Source organism: Mobula birostris, chromosome 1 (assembly GCF_030028105.1).
Source record: "Mobula birostris isolate sMobBir1 chromosome 1, sMobBir1.hap1, whole genome shotgun sequence".
In the NCBI taxonomy this organism is placed as follows: Eukaryota; Metazoa; Chordata; class Chondrichthyes; order Myliobatiformes; family Myliobatidae; genus Mobula; species Mobula birostris.
In genome coordinates this window covers 207186108-207208084 of record NC_092370.1, presented here as the reverse complement: position 1 = coordinate 207208084, position 21977 = coordinate 207186108, and the positions used below count along the sequence as shown (strand labels likewise).

The following is a 21977-nucleotide window of genomic DNA, read 5'->3' as shown; positions in this document are numbered from 1 at the left end:
GTATGGTTTTCAGGGATACAAGTAGAATCTGTTGCAGCATTAACATGTTAGGAATGATTGTAGTTTCTTAGAATTAGTTTATTTTCACTACGTATAAAAAAAATACTATGAAATACCTGTTGACCAATTTCCAGTGGCTAGTTGAATTGTGGGCTTCTTCTGTTACTGAAAACTGAAGTATTTTGTGGTTTAATTAAATCTAAGAGCTACATTTTTTAAAAAATGGAGGGAGGCATCCATTTTTAAATAGCATCAGAAAACAAAAGTACAAGAAGCTGTTTTGTCCTCCTGTCCCAAACTATATCACTAACCCAGTGAAGCAATCTGTTGGCAAGTTAGTGTGTTGTGCCAGCCCAGTAAGATGCTTTTTAATCCGTGATATCCAAGCTCACTCTTTGCGGGGAAATCTATCACTAATATCATTGCCCTGCTTTCGGTCCATAACACTAATGTTACCTCCGCAATTAACAATTAATCCACTTTTCCTTGAAACCACAGAATGTTAGATCTTGCTGTTAAGTATTTGTCACAGTTGCCTTTTGGATTTCATCCTGATCAGCATAATAAAACCCTAAGGGAAAGGAAAGATATTTTCTCACAGCAATAAAACACACTGGAAGAGGAGCTGACTTGAATCTGGTGCGTGTTTTCTTGTAAACCAATGAGCAGTTCTGTTATTAGTGCATCTCTTTAATGTTACTGGGTTGCATGTAACATTAAAATCTGACCGTATTATGAACAAACAAGATTTAATTAGGAAAATATTTAAAAGCATTTTAATAGTTTTATCAAGTTATTTTAAATTAGAAATGCAGTGCTCTCAGTTAAACATAACTTGATTATGCTTCTTGGTATTTGGTCTTGTTCTGAATAAGTACAGAAATGGGGAGGAAAAAAGGACCAAGTTGAATTCTTTATTTCATTTGCAGAGTCTAAGGCTTGAATAGCAAACCTATTGAATCTCCACCTGCAAATTTTAACAGAATCAGTTTGCAGATATTGATTTTGTTTCATGATTATCAGGATTAGATTAGAAAAAGACTTGTGATTAAGGTTGACTGATTATGCAAACATATGCGGGCAGACATGATGTCAAGCATTTTTTTTGGCATTATCATGTGATTCCGCTGGAGATGTGTTCAAATGGTGCTTGCAGATGGTGCTTTCAGAAGCAGCTGACTTATAAAGTCAACAAGCAGCCTCTTTTGGAGTAGGATGAGTTTTCACAATGTTTGAAAAATATTTTAAGGATTAATGTATTTCTGAAGTTGTTTAGTTTGATTCTTAAATTTTGAATTTGGTGAACTACTTCATGATGTGCTCTGACTGGTCAGCGTTCGTTTGCCAGGTCCTGACTCAGTCCTGTTATGTCAGTACCAGGATGGAAATAAAATGTTTTCTTCAAATTAGATCGTACACAATTGTGCAAGGAATAAATTTGGACTGACATTGTAAGCAATTATTTTTATTCAAGAATTTGCGGATATTCATTTTACTGAAATGCCTCTCTTCCTCCCACCTCCCCCCTCCAGTTCAACACGTGGATGAACAACACAGGCTACCGCTGTCTACACCCACTTCTTGCCCTGCACCTACCATCCACACCTCCACATACCAACTGCTATCGTCTCAATCTTCACCTCCCCCAGCCCCACCTTCCACCAACTCCCCAGTCATCATGCTCTCATCTTCACTACTGTGTGGGTGAGAAGGGCTCTGGGGAAACTCAGGCACGGCAAAGCATTGGGACCGGATGGTGTGATCCCTGAGGTCCTGAAGGAGTGTGCTGAGCAGCTGTGTGGATTTCTCCAGTGCATGTTCGATCTGAGTCTCAGCCTGGAAAGAGTCCTGACCATGTGGAAAACATCTTGTGTGCTCCCAGTACCCAAGAAAGGCTAACCAAAGGTCTTGAATGATTACCAAAACACACAATAATCTGCAGATGCTGGGGTCAAAACAACACTCACAACACGCTGGAGGAACTCAGCAGGTCGGGCAGCATCCGTGGAAATGATCAGTTGACGTTTCGGGCCAGAACCCTTCGTCAGGACTGTAGAGGGAAGGGGCAGAGGCCCTATAAAGAAGGTGGGGGGAGGGTGGGAAGGAGAAGGCTGGTAGGTTCCAGGTGAAAAAACAGTAAGGGGAAAGATAAAGCCCTCCCTTCCTCTATCCATATGTCACTCTGCCCCCTCCCCCAACTGCCTATCACCTCCCTCATGGTTCCACCTCCTTCTACTACCCATTGTGTTTTCCCCTATTCCTCCTTCACCTTTCCTGCCTATCCCCTCCCTGTTTCCCCTACCCCACCCCTTTATCTTTCCCCTTACTGGTTTTTCACCTGGAACCTACCAGCCTTCTCCTTTCCACCCTCCCCCCACCTTCTTTATAGGGCCTCTGCCCCTTCCCCCTACAGTCCTGACGAAGGGTTCCGGCCTGAAACGTCGACTGATCGTTTCCACGGATGCTGCCCAACCTGCTGAGTTCCTCCAGCGTGTTGTGAGTGTTGCCTTGAATGATTACCGTCCAGTAGCCCTAACGTCACACATCATGGAGATCCTAGAGAGGCTGGTCCTGGCTCACCTCCTGCCCCCGGTCAAATCAGCCCTCGATCCCCTGCAGTTTGCCTACCAGGAGTACATTGGACTCGATGATGCTGTCCTCTACCTGCTGAACAGAGCCTACTCCCATTTGGATAAGCGGGGCAGCACTGTGAGGATCATGGATTTTGATTTCTCGACTGCCTTCAATACCATAGAGCCCTCATTGCTAGGGAAAACCTCGATTCAATGCAGTTGGCACTTCTATTATTACCTGGATAATGGACCAACAGAATGGCAGACCACAGTTTATGCAGCTTCAGAGCTGTGTGTCAGACATGACTATAAGCAGCATTGGGGCCCCACAGGGGACTGTATTGGCTTCCTTCCTGTTTACCCTGTATATCTCGGACTTTAGATACAATTCTGAGTCAAGTCATCTGCAGCGATTCTCTGATGAATCAGCAATAGTTGGATGTTTAAAGGGAGGATGGGTGGATGAATACAGGGCCCTGGTGGAGGATTTTGTCAAATAGTGCAGGGTGAATCATCTGCAGGTCAACATAAGTAAGACCTGATGGTAATGGACTTTGGGAAGACCAAGCCTGCATTGTTCCCTGTTACTATTGATGGTGAGGATGTGGATGTGGTGAGGTCCTACAAGTACGTGGGGTGCACCTGGATGACAGACTTGAGTGGAACACCAAGATAGAGGCTGTGTACAAGAAGGGCCAGAGCTGCCTCTACTTCCTGAGAGACTGGGGTCCTTTGGAGTATGCAGGCTTCAGGTGTTCTACCAGTCTGGTGTCACCAGTACTGAACAGAGCCTACTCCCATTTGGATAAGTGGGGCAGCAGTGTGAGGATCACTGTGAGGACCTTGCGGTGGTGAACTGGGGCAATGGCATCAACATGGGTGATGCCAACAGGCTCAACAAACTGTTTAGAAAGGCTAGCTCTGTTGTAGGAGTCAAACTGGACACACTGGAGGCTGTGTTAGAACAAAGGACCGTCAGAAAAATCCTGGCAATTCTGGACAATGTTTCTCATCCTCTGAATACCACCTTGGCTGAACAGAGGAGCACTTTTAGTATAGACTATGACAACTGTGCTGCTCCAAAGAGCACTATATGAGGTCATTCTTACCCTTGGCTATTAGGTTCCTTAATGAGTCAACCTATAGCCTGGAAAGTGACGACCCCTCCTATGAGACTGTTTGAGGTAAATTGTTTTCCATTCTTTCTTCTCTTCTAATATTTGTACACCCATGCACTTGTAATGCTACTGTGGCACTAATTTCCTTTGTGATCAATTAAGTCTCTCTCTCCCCTTCCCCTCCTCCTGCTCTCTTCCCCTCCTCCTCCTCCCGCTCTCCTTCTCTTCCCCTCCTCCTCCTCCCGCGCTCTTTCTCTTCCCCTCCTCCCCCTCCCGCTCTCTTTCTCTTCCCCTCCTCCCCCTCCCGCTCTCTTTCTCTTCCCCTCCTCCTCCTCCCGCTCTCTTTCTCTTCCCCTCCTCCCCCTCCCGCTCTCTTTCTCTTCCCCTCCTCCTCCTCCCGCTCTCCTTCTCTTCCCCTCCTCCCCCTCCCGCTCTCCTTCTCTTCCCCTCCTCCCCCTCCCGCTCTCCTCTTCTCTTCCCCTCCTCCCGCTCTCCTCTTCTCTTCCCCTCCTCCCGCTCTCCTCTTCTCTTCCCCTCCTCCCGCTCTCCTCTTCTCTTCCCCTCCTCCCCCTCTCCTCTTCTCTTCCCCTCCTCCCCCTCTCCTCTTCTCTTCCCCTCCTCCCCCTCTCTTCCCCTCCTCCCCCTCTCTTCCCCTCCTCCCCCTCTCTTCCCCTCCTCCCCCTCTCTTCCCCTCCTCCCCCTCTCTTCCCCTCCTCCCCCTCCCTTCCCCTCCTCCCCCTCCCTTCCCCTCCCCCCACTCTCTTCCCCTCCCCCCACTCTCTTCCCCTCCCCCCACTCTCTTCCCCTCCTGCTCTCCTTCTCTTCCCCTCCCCCTCCTCCCGCTCTCCTTCTCTTCCCCAGATATTTTGAGGTCCAAATTTTTGATGGTTTATAAATTATTGAAAGTTAATTTCAAAGTATGCAAGTAAATTTGTTGCACTGTTCTTAACATCAAAAATACTTTCATGGTTCCTGTGGTAAATTCTCAATTTGCTTCAGAATGGATTATTTTTCTCAGTGGCAGTCTTGAACTTCATTCATACAGAGATTTGCATTTAAATGGAAGGTTGTTGAATTGCCATTGTATTCTTGTCATTAGGGAGAACAAGAATCTTGATGTCTGCTGGACAAAATGTGAGAACAAATCAGATTTACAGAAGTTGTAACACAGTGAGAAAATGTGGGTTCTATACCTGCTCTTGCTACTACTTCACAATTAATAGTCCACAACAGGCAGAGAAAAGCCACCATTTCCCCATTTCAGCTTGCATTAAGTACTTCTTTAGTTTTACATTTGGACTGGGCCATTGTGTTTCTATACCAGGCTGCGATGCAACCAGTTAAGATATTCTCCACAGTGCATCTGTGGGGGTTTGTGTATTGCTGAATCGAAGCAAACTTCTAGGAGAGCAGAGGTGCCTTCTTAGTGATAGCACTTGCATGCTGGACCCAGGGCAGATTCTCTGATGTGTTGATGCAAGGAATTTAATGCTACTGACCCTCTCCACCTCCCTTCCCCGATGAGGACTGGCTCATGGACTTCAGGCTTCTTCCTGCTTTAGTTGACAATCATCTCTTTGGCTTTGCTGACGTTGAGTGAGAAGCTGTTGTTGTGGCACCACTCAACCAGATTTTCAGTCTCCCTCTACTATGATTTGTCACAGCCTTTGATTCAGCCAACAAAGTTGGTGTTGTTAGCATATTAAATATGGCATTGGAGCTGTACTTAGCCTCACATCATAAATAAAAAAAAGAGTGGGGCAGAGGTCTAAGCACAGAACCCTGTGGTGCACCTTCAGCACAGGTACACCTAGTAGGTCCAGCTACATATTAGTTCGAATACTTTCTTGGACACACACAAATTCTGCCACATCAATTCCCTTAGCACTAATGCAATCCCAGTCAGTTTTAGCAAAGTTAAAATCACATACTATTATAACCTTATTATTCCTGCACTACTTTGATATTCCTACATATTTGCTTCTCTAATTCCCACTCACTATTGGGAGGTTTATAATATAATCCCTTCAAAGTGATTTTTTTTCTAAGTTCTACCCATCTGGCCTGGCCAGATATTCCCCTCTGGGATATCCTCTTTTAAGTAGTGCCATAATCCTCACTCTAGTCAATAATGCAATTCCTCTCCTCTCTTAACTCCACCAATGTCATGCTGGAAACACTGGTACCCAGAATGTAGGTTATTTTGAGCTTTCCATTTGTAAGGATTTACTAATTGAAGCTAGAGTCTGAGTACTTGGCTGGTGTCTGGCAGGATATGGATTATATTTGTCAGATTTGGGCATCAACAAAAGTCCAAGCAAACAAAACCCATTCCCATTCCGACATGTTGGTCCATGGTCTCCGTGATGAGGCTACTGGCAGGTTGGAGGAGCAACTCCTCATATTCAACCTGGCAGCATGAACATCAATCTCAAACTTCCAGAAAATTTTCCCCCTCCTGCTTTCCTTTTCTTCCATTCCCACTGCAGCCCCCCTCTTAAACTCTTCTCTTGTCCTCAGCTACTTATTATCTCCCTCTGGTGCCCTTCCTCCTTTCCCTTCTCCCATGATCTACTCTCCTCTCCGATCAAGTTCCTCCTTCCTCAGCCCTTTATTTTTTGCACCTGTCATCTCCCAGCTTCTCACTTTATTCTCCCTCATCATGCTTTACCCATCACCTTCTAGCTCGCACTCCTTCCTCTTCCCCAACTATCTTATTCTGGCATCTTCCCTCTTCCTTTCCAATCCCAATAAAGGGTCTCTGCTGAAAACATCCATTGTTTGTTGCTTTCCAAGATTGCTACCTGAACTGCTGAGTTCCTCCAAAAAAAGAAGTCCTCTAGCTTAAGTCAGAATGACTCTGGTTGGGCCAGTTTTTGACTGGGCTTAAATGAATGTATTTTAATAACACTTCAGAAACTCAAAATTATCCACCATCCTCCTTCAGCCCTTAACCTTTCCCACCCACTTGGCTTCACCTATCACCGTCCAGCTAGTCCCCTTCACCTACTCCCACTGTTTTATTCTGGCTTCTTCCTCTTCTGGGTCCTGAAGAAGAGTCTCAGCCCGAAACATTGACTTTTTTTCATTTCCGTAGATGCTGCCTGACCTGCTGAGTTCCTCCAGCATTTTGTAGGTTTTGCTTTGGATTTACTGCAGCTGCAGACTTTGTTGTGTTAATTATTTACCATCTATTCAAAATCTTGATTGGCATCCAGCCCCCAATCTAGTTTTTTTTCCTTCTTTCTCCCCTCCATCCACAATCACCCATAGCTCCCACTACCCATCACCAGTGTATCTATTCTCTTCCTAATCAGAACTTTATCATTTTGGATCTCCCCCTCCCCCTCCCACTTTCAAATCTCTTACTAGCTCTTTCAGTTAGTCCTGACGAAGGGTCTCGGCCCGAAATGTCGACTGTACCTCTTCCTAGAGATGAACTTTGATGTGTGTTGCTTGAATTTCTAGCATCTGCAGAATTCCTCGTGTTTGCGTTTTTAAATTCACTACTGCGAAGCCTCTTCCAGTGATGCCTACACTGAAGAAGTTTAAATCTTCTCTTCGGGAGTTCAGTGAAACCATCTCTCACTGCTCCCCATATGTAATTTCTTCGACTCTTCAACTTTTCTACCACATTTTGACTCAGACTCACTATCACAGCTTCTTCTATCATTTTGGATCTCCCCCTCCCCGTCCCACTTTCAAATCTCTTACTAGCTCTTCTTTCAGTTAGTCCTGACGAGGGGTCTCGGCCCGAAACGTCGACTGTACCTCTTCCTAGAGATGCTGCCTGGCCTGCTGCGTTCACCAGCAACTTTGATGTGTGTTGTTTGTATTTAGGATCTGAAATCCTTGTTTTGACTCTTCCATCTCCCTTATGCTTCAATTATTGGTTCACAAATCTCTTAAATAGCATCCTTTGCTAGGGTGAAACTGAGCTTGTCTAAATGTGTTAAGCTTGGAGTATTCAGAAGAAAAGATTAGCTTAACCTTCTAGAAGCTTGCTTTGAATTTAATTTGATCATACAAATGCTGCAAGTCTGGCATTCATTGCCCCTTTCCTGGTTGCCAGAATAAGTGGTGATAAAACATCTAAGACATTTCAGCAGAGATTGAACCACAAAATCAAAAGCAAGTTATTGGGACTGGTGGGATTTTTCTGTTTGCTGTATGTGAGATCACAAACAAAGTCAAAGTTTATTGCCCCATCCTTATGGTCCTTGAAGGGTTACTGTTTCTATGTCATACAGAGTGTCAGAATGCAGTTCAGTTGGGACATTTAATATTTAAATACAGCAATGTTGAGTAGGGGCTGTATTTCAAATCAGAAATAGTGTTGAGGGGGAACTTACAGGAGTTCTATTACAGTCATTTTCCCCTTTTTCCAGAAATGGATCATAGGTTTGGGAGGTGCTGTAAAGGAAATCTTACCAATTTTTTTTGGTGCTACATTTTGTCTAAGTACTGCTGATGGCAAGAAGGAAGAGCTAGAGTGGAGGATTGGGTGACAACCAAACAATGTTTTGCTCTCTGATACCGTTTCTTCAATTTGACAAATATTATTCTGGCAAGTGGAGATTATTCTGTTACATTCATTTGTGTCTTGTCGATGACAGCATAATAACAGGGAGTTGAGAGCTGCATTGTATCCAGATTCAGTTTCTGAACCTTTGTAAACATGGTATTTAAATGACTGCCCAGGTGCGCTTGAAGAGGATATAGTTTCTAGGATCCTTCTAATGGCAATGCCTTTTCACATCAAGGAAGCTGTTAAGGGGGTGGTCCATTGTTGTGCTCTTGTTTGGTGCAAATGTACTTTATATTGCTCAGCCTTTGCCTGAGTCATATCTAGGTTTTAGAATACTCTGGCGTAAGCTATCATCTGGGAAGTTTCCTGCACAATCGAATTGTAAACGTAACTTTGCTGGATCAAATAGCGGCAGCACAAAAAGATCGTTACTTATCTTTTCACCCGTTTATTTCTTCGAGCTCAGCCGGTGAGTGAACTTGGACCCGACATTAGGGAGAGAACCTTTCTCATCTCCCCGGCAGTTCTACAAGTTCACTGCCTGATGTCAGAATTGTCAGAAGTTATAAGGCCACCGATACAAAAGAACAATCAGTTTGATAACCATACAGGAGGAATTCTGCAGATGCTGGAAATTCAAGCAACACACATCGAAGTTGCTGGTGAACGCAGCAGGCCAGGCAGCATCTCTAGGAAGAGGTACAGTCGATGTTTCGGGCCGAGTCCCTTCGTCAGGACTAACTGAAAGAAGAGCTAGTAAGAGATTTGAAAGTGGGAGGGGGAGATCCAAAATGATAGGAGAAGACAGGAGGGGGAGGGATGGAGCCAAGAGCTGGACAGGGGATTGGCAAAAGGGATATGAGAGGATCATGGGACAGGAGGTCCAGGGAGAAAGAAAAGGGGGAGGGGGGAAAACCCAGAGGATGGGTAAGGGGTATAGTGAGAGGGACAGAGGGAGAAAAGGGAGAGAGAGAAAAAGAATGTGTGTATATAGATAAATAATGGATGGGGTATGAGGGGGAGGTGGGGCATTAGAAGTCAATGTTCATGCCATGAGGTTGGAGACTACCCAGACGGAATATAAGGTGTTGTTACTCCAACCTGAGTGTGGCTTCATCTTTACAGTAGAGGAGGCCGTGGATAGACATGTCAGAATGGGAATGGGATGTGGAATTAAAATGTGTGGCCACTGGGAGATCCTGGCATGAACATTGACCTCTAACTTCTGCTAATGCCCCACCTACCCCTCGTACTCCATCCGTTATTTATTTATATACACACATTCTTTTTCTCTCTCTCTCATATCCCTTTTGCCAATCAACTGTCCAGCTCTTGGCTCTATCCCTCCCCCTCCCACCTTCAAATCTCTTACTAGCTCTTCTTTCAGTTAGTCCTGACGAAGGGTCTCGGCCCGAAACATCGACTGTACCTCTTCCTAGAGATGTTGCCTGGCCTGCTGCGTTCACCAGCAACTTTGTGTGTAGTTTGATAACCATTCCAGCCAAGTCAATGGACTATTCATACAAAAGTACAATCAATTTGTTAAACACTCCAGCCACCTTAATTAAAGAAAAGAATGTCCTACCTTGTTTGTTGGAGCCACAACTTAATGACAAAGATAACATCCGTCAAATTTATGCTTGAAATAAAAAGGAATGTTCTGTCTAATTTCCATCAGGTACAGCTTTTTGTCAAAATCAAAAGGTGTGAAAAGCCCAGAGACATCTTATGTGGATCTGAGCAAATTTTAACCCTTATCTTGCTCCAAAGAAAGCAGCTATGAGACATTATTCAAACACACTGCAGTCACAGATTTAATTCATTGTTTACAGGGATCTGAGAATCCCCCATTCCCTTAAACTTTATCAGAATAATGCACAATTAGCGGTAAGCAACGCATTTCTGACCTCTTAATGGAAGGAAGGTCACGTAGGCAGCTAAAAGTGGTTGGAGCTACTTACCTGAGAATCTCTTGAAGGAAAGATCTGGGGCTGCCATGTTCAACCAATGCCAACCACTGCCACCTTGATTGCTCCAGAAATGACTGGAGTGAAAACAGAACCAAGGGAGAAATTGTTCATTGGTTTCAGTTTTGCCAAGCCTACACTTGTTCCTTTTTGTCAAGGATGTTCCTATTCATTTTGCCCATGCATTCAGTTTGTTTACTTGGAGTAAGGCTGACTTTGAGCATATCTGGCAAAGTACAAACTGATCATTAGAACAGAAGTTAATGTTAGATGACTGCTGCATGTAGATTTTCATGGAGAAATATTTGTAATGTATTTTTCACATTGTTTTGTATCCCAGTGTACACTTTATCGTGTTGTAGACAATGCCAAATCCTTGTCACTCTTGCTGAAATCACCAGGATAACCCTGCCCTAAATAAACTGTACCCATTGGCTAAATGGTCGTTCCTCCATATCTCATGTTTTCTGCCGTAAGTTTTATTGTTCAGCATTGAAAAGTATCTTCATCATGTAAAATATACTTTGGTTGTGAACCAAAAGCAATCTTTTCCTTTGTGTTGTAGGTACGGGGAGTGGTTCTCTTTCCCACGCCATTATTCGGACAATTGCACCAACAGGACAGCTGTATACTGTGGAATTTCATAAACAACGAGCAGACAAAGCTAAAGAGGAGTTTCATGAACACAAGGTAGATCATTTGGTCACAGTGAAAACGCAAGATGTGTGTAAAGAAGGCTTTGGAGTGACAAATATTGCGGATGCTGTTTTCCTGGACATTCCATCACCTTGGGAGGCTGTTAAATATGCAAAATCTGCCTTGAAGATAGAAGGTAAGACAACGGTCCCAAGGAATTATCTGATTGCTTGGAGGGAGAGAGAGTTTAAAACAAGTGAGTGGGGTCAGTCAGCATATTTTCCGTGCCACAGTCCCCATGAGTCATAATAAGGCACTTGTCAAGATCCAATAAAAAGAAGTTGGATTTAAGTGGAGCAGCTATTATGTGAGTGGGCCAGTGCTAGAGTGGGGTATTGAGGCTTTAGCTCACTGAGGAGACAGGTAAGCCATAGGTAGATTTTTTTTGCTGCTCTTTCTTTCTCTCTTTCTTTCCTCCTTTCTTGTTGCATATTTAGAACAGTGGAATGCTCTTGCAGGATGTGGGAAGGTGGGGAGACCTCCAGAGACCGTGATGACTATACCTGCAAGAAGTGCATCCAGCTTCAGCTTCTTAGCAGACAGTGTTAAGTAGTTGGAGCTAGAACTGAATGAACTCCAAATCATTTGAGCGGTTGATAGACAGGACTTTCAGGAAGGTACTTACACCCAAGGTGCAGGACACAGGTAACTGGGTGACTATAAGGAGGGGCAAAGGGGATGGGCTGCCAGTGCAGAGTACTTTGACCGTTCCTCTCAACAACAGGTATACTGCTTTGGATACTGTTGGGAGAGGGGGGAGATTGACCTAGCAGAGGAAAGCCATACTAGTCAGGTCTCTGGCACTGTTTGGTTCTGCAGTTCAAAAGAGAAGGTGGAAGGGGGGTTGGAGAAGAGGCAAACTGTGAAAGGAGATTCATTGGTTAGGGAACAGAAAGGAGGTTCTGTCGATGAGAACGAGATTCCCAGATGATTTGTTACATCCCTGGCTCCAGGGTCTGGGACATCTCAGATCGAGTCCACAGCATTCTTAAGTGGGAGGTTGAGCAGCCAGAGGTTGTGGTCCATGTTGGTACTAATGATGTGGGTAAGAGGGTTGATGAGATCCTGCAAAGTGAGTTCAGGGAGTTAGGTGCTAAGTTAAAGAACAGGACCTCCAGAGTTGTGATGTAGGATTGCTACCGGTGCTATGTGTTCGTGAGGCCAGAAATAGGAAGATCATACAGTTTAACACATAGCTAGGGAGATTGTGCAGCTGGAAGGGCATCAGATTTTTGGATCATTGAGCTCTCTTTGAGGAAAGGTGGGACCTGAACTGGAAGGGGACTAATATCCCAGCAGGAAGGTTTGCTAGTGCTGCACAGAGGGTTGCAGGGGGATGGGAACCAGAGTGCGGGAACAAATAATGGAGTGATTGTGGAGAAAGATGTTGTTAAGCCAACTGTATATACAAACTCAGGAATCAGAAGTTCGAGCAAGGTGGGCCTGATATTCTGAGCTGCATATATTTCAAGGCAAGGAGTATTGTAGGAAAGCTGGGTGAGTTTAGGGCATGGATTAGCACATGGAATTATGATATTGTAGCCTTTAGTGAGACTTCGTTGCAGGAGGGGCAGGATCAGCAGCTCAGTGTTCCAGGGCTGCATTGTTTTAGATGTGATAGGGTGGGGTGGATCAAAGGGGGAGGGGTTCCATTGCTAGTTAGAGAAAATATCACAACAGTGCTCAGTCAGGACAGCCAGGAGAATTCGTCTGGTGAGACTTAATAAGAAAGGTATGACCACATTAATGGGATTATATTATAGACACAGGATTTAGCAGTACAAATTTGCAGAGAGATTGCAGACCATTGCAAGAAACAAAAGGTTGTGATAGTAGGTGGTTTTAACTATCCATACATTAACTGGGACTCCCATACTGTAAAAGGGCTGGATGGGAAAGAGTTTGTTAGATGTGTTCAGGAAAGTTTCCTTAATCAGTACAGAGAAGTCCCAACTTGAGAGAGTGCGATGCTAGAAAATTAGACAGGGCAAGTGGCAAAAGTTTGTAGGGGTACACTGCATCTAGTGATCATAACGCCATAAGTTTCGAGGTAATTATGGAATAGAATAGGTCTGGTCTGTGGGTTGAGATTCTAAATTAGAGAAAGACTAAATTTGATGATATCAGAAAGGATCTGGCAAGTGTGGATTGGTTCAGGCTGTTTTCTGGCAAAAGTGTACTTGGTTTGTAGGAGGCCTTCAGAAAGGAAAATTTGAGAGTATAAAGTTTGTATGTTCCTGTCAGAATAAAAAAGCAATGATAACAAATTAAGGGAATTTTGGTTTTTGAGAGATATTGAGGTCCTGTTTAAGAAGGAAGGTGCATAGTAGGAAAAGGCGGGTAGGAACAAATAAGGTACTTGAGTATAAAAAATGCAAGAAAACATTTCAAATGAAAATCAAGAGGGCTAAAAGAAGACATGACAAGGTGAAGAAGAATCCTAAGGGCTTCTACAGATAAATTAAGAGCAAGAGGATAGCAAGGACGAAATTGGTCCTCTGGAACATCAGAATGGTAATCTGTATGGAGCCAAAAGAGATGGGGGAGATCTTCATTGGTCTTTTTTTTCATCTGTATTTACCCAGGAGACAGACACAGAGTCTATAGATGTGAAGTCTATATGGGCAATGTGGCAACGAGGTCATGGACCCTGTACAGATTACAGAGGAGGAAGTGTTTGCTGTCTTGAGGCAAATTAGGGTGGTTGAACTCCCAGGACCTGACAATATGTTCCCTCCGTCCCTGTGGGAGGCTAATGCTGAAATCGCAGAGGCCTTGGTAGAGTTACTTAAAACAACCTTAGTCATAATTTTATAAGACATTGTCTGAGGATTAGAGAATAGCTACTGCTATTCCGTTGTTTAAGAAAGGCTCTAAGAATGAGACGGGAAATTATGGGGCCAGTGAGCTTGAAATCAGTAGTAGGAAAATTATTGGAATTTATTCTAGGGGACTGGATATATAAGTATTTGGATAGACAGGAACTAATTGGGGATGGTCAACATTGCTTTGTGTGTGGTCAGTACTGTCAAAACAATCTTACAGTTTTTCAAGAAAGTTACAAAGAAAGGCTAGGTCTTACACAGTAAACAACAGGGCACTGAGGAGTGTGGTAGAACAGTGGGATCTGGAATACAGATCCATAATTCTTTGAAAGAGGCATCGCAGATAGAGCCATAGACAAAGTCTTTGGCACATTGGCCTGTATAAATCAATGCATTGAGTACAGGACTTGGAATGTTGAAATTTTATAAGACATTTGTAAAGCCTAACTTTGAATATTGTGTCCAATTTTGGTCACCTGCCTGTAGGAAAGATGTAAATAAGTTTAAAAGAGTGCAGAGAAAATTTACAAGGATATTGCCAGGACTTTTGGACATGAGCTATAACGAGAGGTTGAATAGGTTAGGATTTAATTCCCTAGAACATAAAAAATTGAGGGGAGATTTAATGGAGGTATACAAAGTTATGAGGGGTATAGATAGGGTAAATGCAAACAGGGTTTTTCACTAAGGTCTGGTGAGACTACAACCAGAGGTCACAGGTTAAGGGTGAAAGGTGAAATGGTTAAGAGGAATATGAAAGGGAACTTCTTCACTCAGAGGGTGGTGAAAGTGTGGAATGAGCTGCCAGTGTAAGTGCTGGATGTGGAGTTGATTCAACATTTAAGAGAAATTTGGATAGGTACATTAATGGGAGGGGTGTAGCAGACTATGGTTTGGGTGCAGGTCGATGGGACTGGTCAGATTAATAGGTGGGCACAGATGAGATGGGCTGAAGGGCCTGTTTCTCTGCAGTGGTGTTCTATGACTCTAATAGTATCCAAAAAATGGAATCTAAAGCTGAGGAGAAAGATTGTTTTGAAATCAGAGCAAGTGATAACTCTCTGTTTAGGACTGAAGAAATGGAAGTTACAAATTGTTGTTTAGAGTTGAAAAATACTTGTATAAAGTTGCTAGCTGTGATTTATGAAATTGTATAAATAGATTCCTACTCAGCTCTTAATTCCTTAAATATTAACAAAGGCATAAAAATAAACAAGAGAATGTGGAATAAATCTTGCATTTCAGCCAAGTGACTGGAATGTGATATTTGCTTTAACAGAGCATTTCACTCTTGCATGTCTTCTTTCATAATGGAGCTGGTATTGATACAAATCATTATACCAATTTATACGTTTCCTGGATATCCAATCCCTTACTTCCTCTCCCTTTGTAAACATCCTTAAATACCTTGGATCTCAGATGCCCAAACTTTCCCTTTAATTTAAACAGTCCTTGTGAATTTAAGACATCCTCATCATTTCTCTATATTCATGAGAACTTTACTCCCCTGAATCCTATTTGCAACTGCTCACCCTAGGTCCTTCCATGAGTATATGAAGATAAATCTTGTTTGTATGCACAAGGTGAGAAATGAATGATTGCTTTTGTCCTCCATGCTTTGTTTAACTGTTGAAGGTTAAAAAGTTTTAAAAATCTGCTGAAGATGTAGCAACGCACATAAAATGCTGAAGGAACTCAGTAGGTCAGGCAGCATCGATGGAGGGGAATAAACAGTCAACATTTTGGCCTTCATCAGGGCTGGAAAAGAAGGGGCAGATGCCAGAGTAAGAAGGTGGGGGAGGGGAAAGAGTACTAGCTGGCAGGTGATAAGTGAAGACAGGTGGGTGATGGGGAGAGGGAGGCTGAAGGAAGAAACTGGGAGGGGATAGATGGAAGATTAAATGGCTGAGGAAGAAAGAATCTGATAGAGGCCAGTGGACCATGGGAGAAAGGGAAGGAGGAGGGGCCCCAGAGGAATATGATAGGCGGGTTAGGGGCAGAGAAGAGGGGAGAAGGAAACTGGAATGGGGAAAAAAGAGGAGGGAGAAATTGATGTTCATGACATTAAGTTAGAGGCTACCCAAATGGAATATAAGGTGTTACTCCTGCAACCTTGGAGTTGCCTCATTGTGGCAGTAGAGGAAGGCAAAACTTGTATTTACATATTGTGTACAGTGTGACCCCCCCCCCTTACCCTTGTGTAAGAAAGGATGTACTAGGATTTAAGGTGATCCAAGAGAGAGTTACTGGGTTAATTCCTGGAACAAAAGTGCATTTGTGTAAAGAAATTTTATCTGTATCCTTTGGTGTTTACACGAATGAGAGGCAGAGCTGATCTTATTGAAAACACAAGATACCATGATGGACAGGTTAAATGCTAAGAAGCTTAAACTAGCAAGAGAGGCTTGAACTTGGAGACAGAGGTACAAGATTAGGTTGAATATAAAACCAAGATGCATAGGAATTTCTTCTCAAATAGTGGTGAATTTCTTGGATTTTCTAACCCAACAAGTTATGAAGACTAAATCACTGGAAGCATTTAAGAAAGAAGTACAGTACCTATGCTTTTGAAAGATGGAGGAATGGAGGACTCTGGGGAACTAGCTCAGAAGAGTGGATGCATGGACAGATCAGCCATGATTATATTGAAAGATGAACAGGTTTCATGGACCAGATACCTTGTTCTTGCTCCTTTTTTCTTGTATCTCACTGTCGGGTGTTACAGGAATCAAATGGAAAGATAGTTTTATATCTGAGTGTGGTGAGTAGATGTTCAATGAGAAAAGAATTAAGGTTGGCAAGATTGGTTTCTCTTTAAGCATTGAAGTAGTAATAAATTAATGTGCATGAGAATGGTGAAGTTTATTTAACATTAAGGGGAGGTGGGGGCGAGAAGAGAAACCAGGAACTTAAAATGGAAGTGGATGGCATTGCTACAAACTTTCAAATACTGCAGAGTGATGAAACTATATCAGAGGTAAGAGTGAATTGTCAGGTTGAAACCATCATTTGGTTCAGGGGTTCCCAACCTGGGGCTCATGGACCCCTTGCTTAATAGTTTTGGTCCATGGCGTTTTAAAAAAAAGGTTGGGAACCTTGATCTCATTAATAGTTTTCGGGGGTGAAACCTGATGTGTTAGATACTCTTGGTTAGTTTTCTGAATTAGTTGTTATCTCACACGTCCAATATGAATTTGAAATGTGAAGACATGTAATTGATTATTTTTTGTACATATTGATCCTTGTGGGTGAAGAAAGATCTATCCATTAGTACAAAATGATATTATCTCAGGCGTAATTATGCAGTAGCTGTAACTATCTAACACTTCGTAAAATGTCAAAATAAACAAAATGGTTTGGAATTTATTTAATGCAAGTTGAGTGGTTAAGAATAATGTTTGAACTTGAAAATATTTAATGTAAAGACTAGATTGCAGTTGGCAACAAAGATATTTTCTTACTTTTTATTGGTCTGGTTTAAATACAGCTTTTGGGGGGGAGCAATAATCTGAGTTTGCATAAAGAAATGTTAAATAAATAGTAAAGCTGAAGTTTGTCTAGATCATAGTACTGAAGGTTAGTAACAATGTATCTCCTTTAAGAAAAGAATTCACAGGAAATTTGAGTCATGAGCCTAGGATTTGTTTCTTGTTTCACCCTTACTGGTAAATCTTGATCTGATTTGATCGTGCTTTCAGTAATCTCCTTTCGTCAGCCACCCTGAAAAGGTGATTTATGGATCAGCAGAGGAAAATTTAAACCTGTGTTTAATAGACATTGAAGTTTTCCCCGAGGCACATAATTGTGAATAGAATTCTTCCTACTTAGTTATCTATTAGCTCAGAAATGGACCACACTTAGAAATTTTAGAAATAACATTGCACTAAATATTTATTTCACTTATTGTTAACAGGATGAGAGATAATCTTTTAATCATACAGGCCATCTGTATGTGGGATGATTGCATCCAACTGTTTGACACAAATTGGAAAATATTTGACAATGTGTCAGATGATGGAGGTGCTCCCCAAATAGACTGCAATATTTATTGCTGACATTATCTTAATCAAGATTGCACTATGAACTGTCATCTAGGCAATATTACTGCTGACACTTTAAGCACTAAGAATTGACAAAGTGAGGTGGATGTCCCACTCTTCTGAGGCTGTGCCCTTTGGTTCTAGACTCATCTGCTATAGGATACAACCTCTCCAGATCAAGACCTTTTGATATTTAATAGGTTTCAATGAGACCCCCCCCCCCACAACAAACACTGGCCCAGAGCCAACAAACTCTCATTAGGGGTTAACCCTGTCATTTGCAGAATTATTCTTGTGAACCTCCTCTGGTCCCTGTCTAATGCTAGCACATCTTTTCTTAGATAAGGTGCCCAAAAATGCTCATAATACTCCAAGTGCAGTCTGAACAATGTCTTATAAAGCCTCAGCATCACATCCTTGCTCTTATATTCTAGTTCTCTTGAAATGAATACTAACATTGCATTTGCCTTCTCTACCACCAACTCAACCTGCAAATTAACCTTTAAGGACTCCTACACAAGGGCTCCCAAGTCCCTTTGGACCTCTGATTTTTGAATACTGGACTTGACAAAAGCCTAGATGTGTGCATGAAAGTCCCTTTTATTTCTAATGGAATTCATAAATAAAGAACACAAGATATTTGGCATGTATATCAGCTGTGGTTAAGCACAGGTTTAATGCCATATTAGTTTGTTGGCAACACCAATGTTATAGGCTGAATCAAAGGACACTTCATCTCATGTTCTCGATATTTATTGCTTATTTATTTATCTGCATATCGGAAGGGGAGTGAAAATCTGACTGAGTGGTACCTTAACAGTTTCTTATTCAATGTCAGCAAGACCAAGGAGCTGAGTATTGACCTCAGGAGAAGGAAACTTGAGGTCCATGAGCCAGTCCTCACTGGAGGATCAGAGGTGGAGAGGGTCAGCAACTTTAAACTCCTTGGTGTCAATATTTCGGAAGACCTCTTCTGGACCCAGCACATAAGTACAATTACGAATAGAACATCGCAGTGCCTCTACTTCATTAGATGTCATGCCAAATATTTGCAAACTCCTAAAACTTTGACAAACTTGTATAGGTGTGTGGTGGAGAGTGTATTGACTGACTGCATCACAGCCTGGTATGGAAACACCATTGCCCTTAAACGGAAAATTCTAAAAGAGAGTAATAAATACGACCCAGTCCATCATGGATAAAGCCCTCTCGTGAAATGCTGTCACAAGAAAGTAGCATCCGTCATCAAGGACTCCAACCACTCGGGATGTGCTCTCATTTTGCTGCTGCCGCCATCAGGAAGAAAGTGCAGGAGCCTTGAGACTCACACCACCAGTTTCAGGACCACTCAACCATCAGGCTCTTGAACCAAAGAGGATTTCACTCATCCATTCATTGAAATGACAGGGTTAACACATAGGAGAGTTTATTGGCTCTGGGCCAGTGTTTGTTGTGGGGCGGGGGGGGGGTCTCATTGAAACCTATTAATATCGAAGGGTCTTGATTTGGAGAGGTTGAGTCTAGAACCAGAGGGCACAGCCTCAGAATAGTGGGACATCCATTTAAAACAGAGATGAAGAGGAATATCATTAGCCAGAGGGCGGTGAGTCTGTGGAACACATTGAGTATATTTAAAGCAGTGGTCAATAGGTTCTTGATTAGTCAAGGCATCAAAGGTTATGGAGAGAAGGCAGGAGAATGGGGTTGAGAGGGATAATAAGTCAGCCATGATGGAATAGCAGAGCAGACTTGATGGGCCAAATGGCCTAATTCTGCCCCTATGTCTTATAGTCATATCATATTGCTATATGCTGACAATCTTTCCTGAATTCTTTCAGTCCTGATGCAGGGCCTTGACCCCAATTTGCCCCTTTAGCCTCTGCATGCACTAATTGACCTGAGTTCTTCCAGCTTTGTGCTCCAGAAGCCAGGTAGCTGTCCAATCTGCTGAAAAGTGTTCATTTCCAAAGGACTGAGTTGTATTTGCATCTGGTTCATACCATATCAGCTTGCCGCTTTCATGTGGTGTTAAAAGAAAGCTGCCTGGGGGATAGTGATAGAGTGGGAGAGGGATTATTGGTGTGGGGTGAGCACACTGCCCTGCCTTGTACACCGAGTCAGTATGAGTCAATGCTTTGAAAGGGTGGGAGATGGGAACTTTGAAGATTAAATGCCAAGTTTGGTGTGTATATGTGATGACTTTAAAAGAAATAAAGGGGAAAGTAATTTTATTTGCAAAGAGCAAAAGGAACGTACTGAATTTTAATCATTTTTATTTTTGTCCCCATCAGGTGGAAGGATCTGTTCTTTTTCTCCCTGCATTGAACAAGTGCAACGCACCTGCCTTGCTATGACTGAGCAGGGATTTAATGATATCAGTACATTTGAAATCCTTCTTCGGGTGCATGATGTCAGGACTGTGAGCCTGCAGCTCCCTGACTTTGGTACAGGAGACAAAAATAGCCTGGACAAGCCAGCTGACACTGTGAGCCAATCAAAGGGAAAATGTTGTACAGATTCGCAACAAGGAACTATCCAGTTTAAGAGTGGTGCGCCTGTAAAAGAGATGGCAGGTCATACTGGATATCTGACCTTTGCTACTAAATATCTTTCCTAAGGGACAAAGAAATGTTATTTATCAATATATTTGTTTCTTGCTAAGGAAGGTACAGTGTAGAATTAAATTCTACAGAGATGTGTTGACGTGTGATGTCCTGTGGATGCATGCCTTGATTATGGCATCTGATTAACATTTTACTTTTACAGAAATTTACTGTGAAAGAAATAGCATACAACTTGATGCAAATTCAGTACTTGGGCTGTAAATGGAATGAGCAGTGGGATCTAAACCATTTATAAATTCCATGTGGGCATAGTGTATTGACCTTCTTTCAGCAATGCCTTGTTCGGTTAGTTTAATTGACTTTCTAATAAATATTTTGTTTACTGAGGAATATTAAGTGACGTGTTTATAACATAATATTGAATACAGTTAGATCTTTATCAGTTCAGGCTACATGCATGCAAATGTGATTTAGATGGAGAACAATCTTAATGGCTGACTTATGATGTCTGTACTTGTTAATTAACAGTGAACATTTGTGAAATACTGACGTAAAGCCATTCAAATATTCTATTGTGGTAACACAATTTGAAAATGTTGACTAACAAGAAAATTAATTTCTGATTCTATAATTTCTATTTGTTTAAGTTATTAATATTGTAATGCAGAATATTCTGCTGTGTTTTATTTAAATATCTCCAAAATGAACCAAGCCAAAGTATTTGAAGTTTTGGGTAGTGCTGTTGAACCCACCCAATCTTCCCTGGTAAGCAATAATCAATATCTGCTCTGGTCTGCCTAAAAGAACTTTGCAACTCTCTCAGTAATAATATATTATACAGTACAGCAGAGACTTAACATGTCACAGTATTTCAGATACCTCATTGGACAGACAAATGGTACTGAGGATTTGTTACTTAATTATCTTCAAGCCCTCAGTACCTGACTTGCTGTCTTTGGGCTAATCAAAATGTGAGATCCCCGTTATCATGGATTCACTCTAAAAACTTGGCTTTTTGATATATTTGTTGGTAACGAATTCAAATATTGACATAATTCAAATGCTAAGGTTTGACTTGACTTCCTGTTACAGTGAGCACTTAATATTATGTCATGAAAATTTTCTTAAAACGTTAAAATTTTGAAGGATAGAAATGAAGTTTGACCATGTCATCGATGTATATTGTGCATTTCTTGGTGATACAAGAAAACAAAGGATCAATGAAGAGAGCAAGACAACAGTTCTGAAATATTACTGGATTATCAGAATTTAGTCATTTCAAGGATTTTGTGTCTAATTTTATATGTAGAGTCATGGAGTCTTAGAATCACAGAAACAGGTATTTGGTTCAACTTTCCTTCTTCACCAAGTTGTTTACCTGAGCTAGTCTGTTTGTCTCTATTTGGCCAGTATCCCTCAACCTCTCTGAGCCATGTACCCATCTACAGTGCAGTTTTGGTCCCCTAATCTGAGGAAAGACATCCTTGCCATAGAGGGAGTACAAAGAAGGTTCACCAGATTGATTCCTGGGATGGCAGGACTTTCATATGATGAAAGACTGGATGAACTAGGTTTATACTAGTTGGCATTTAGAAGATTGAGGGGGGGATCTGATTGAAATGTATAAAATTCTAAAGGAATTGGACAGGCTAGATGCAGGAAGATT

The 21977-nt window shown here is 42.2% G+C and overlaps 1 protein-coding gene across 2 annotated transcripts in view; it reads left to right on the top strand.

Annotated features, from left to right (window-relative positions):
* Window positions 1–21532, top strand: part of trmt61a (tRNA methyltransferase 61A) — a 68274-nt gene extending 46742 nt beyond the window's left edge. For both annotated transcript variants that reach the window (XM_072282420.1, XM_072282516.1), the window contains 2 exons: window positions 10752–11018; window positions 20039–21532. In XM_072282420.1, the coding sequence (XP_072138521.1) occupies window positions 10752–11018; window positions 20039–20364 (593 nt within the window). In that variant the 3' untranslated portion in view covers window positions 20365–21532. The remainder of the gene's footprint in view (window positions 1–10751; window positions 11019–20038) is intronic.
* The last annotated feature ends 445 nt before the right edge of the window (window positions 21533–21977 follow it).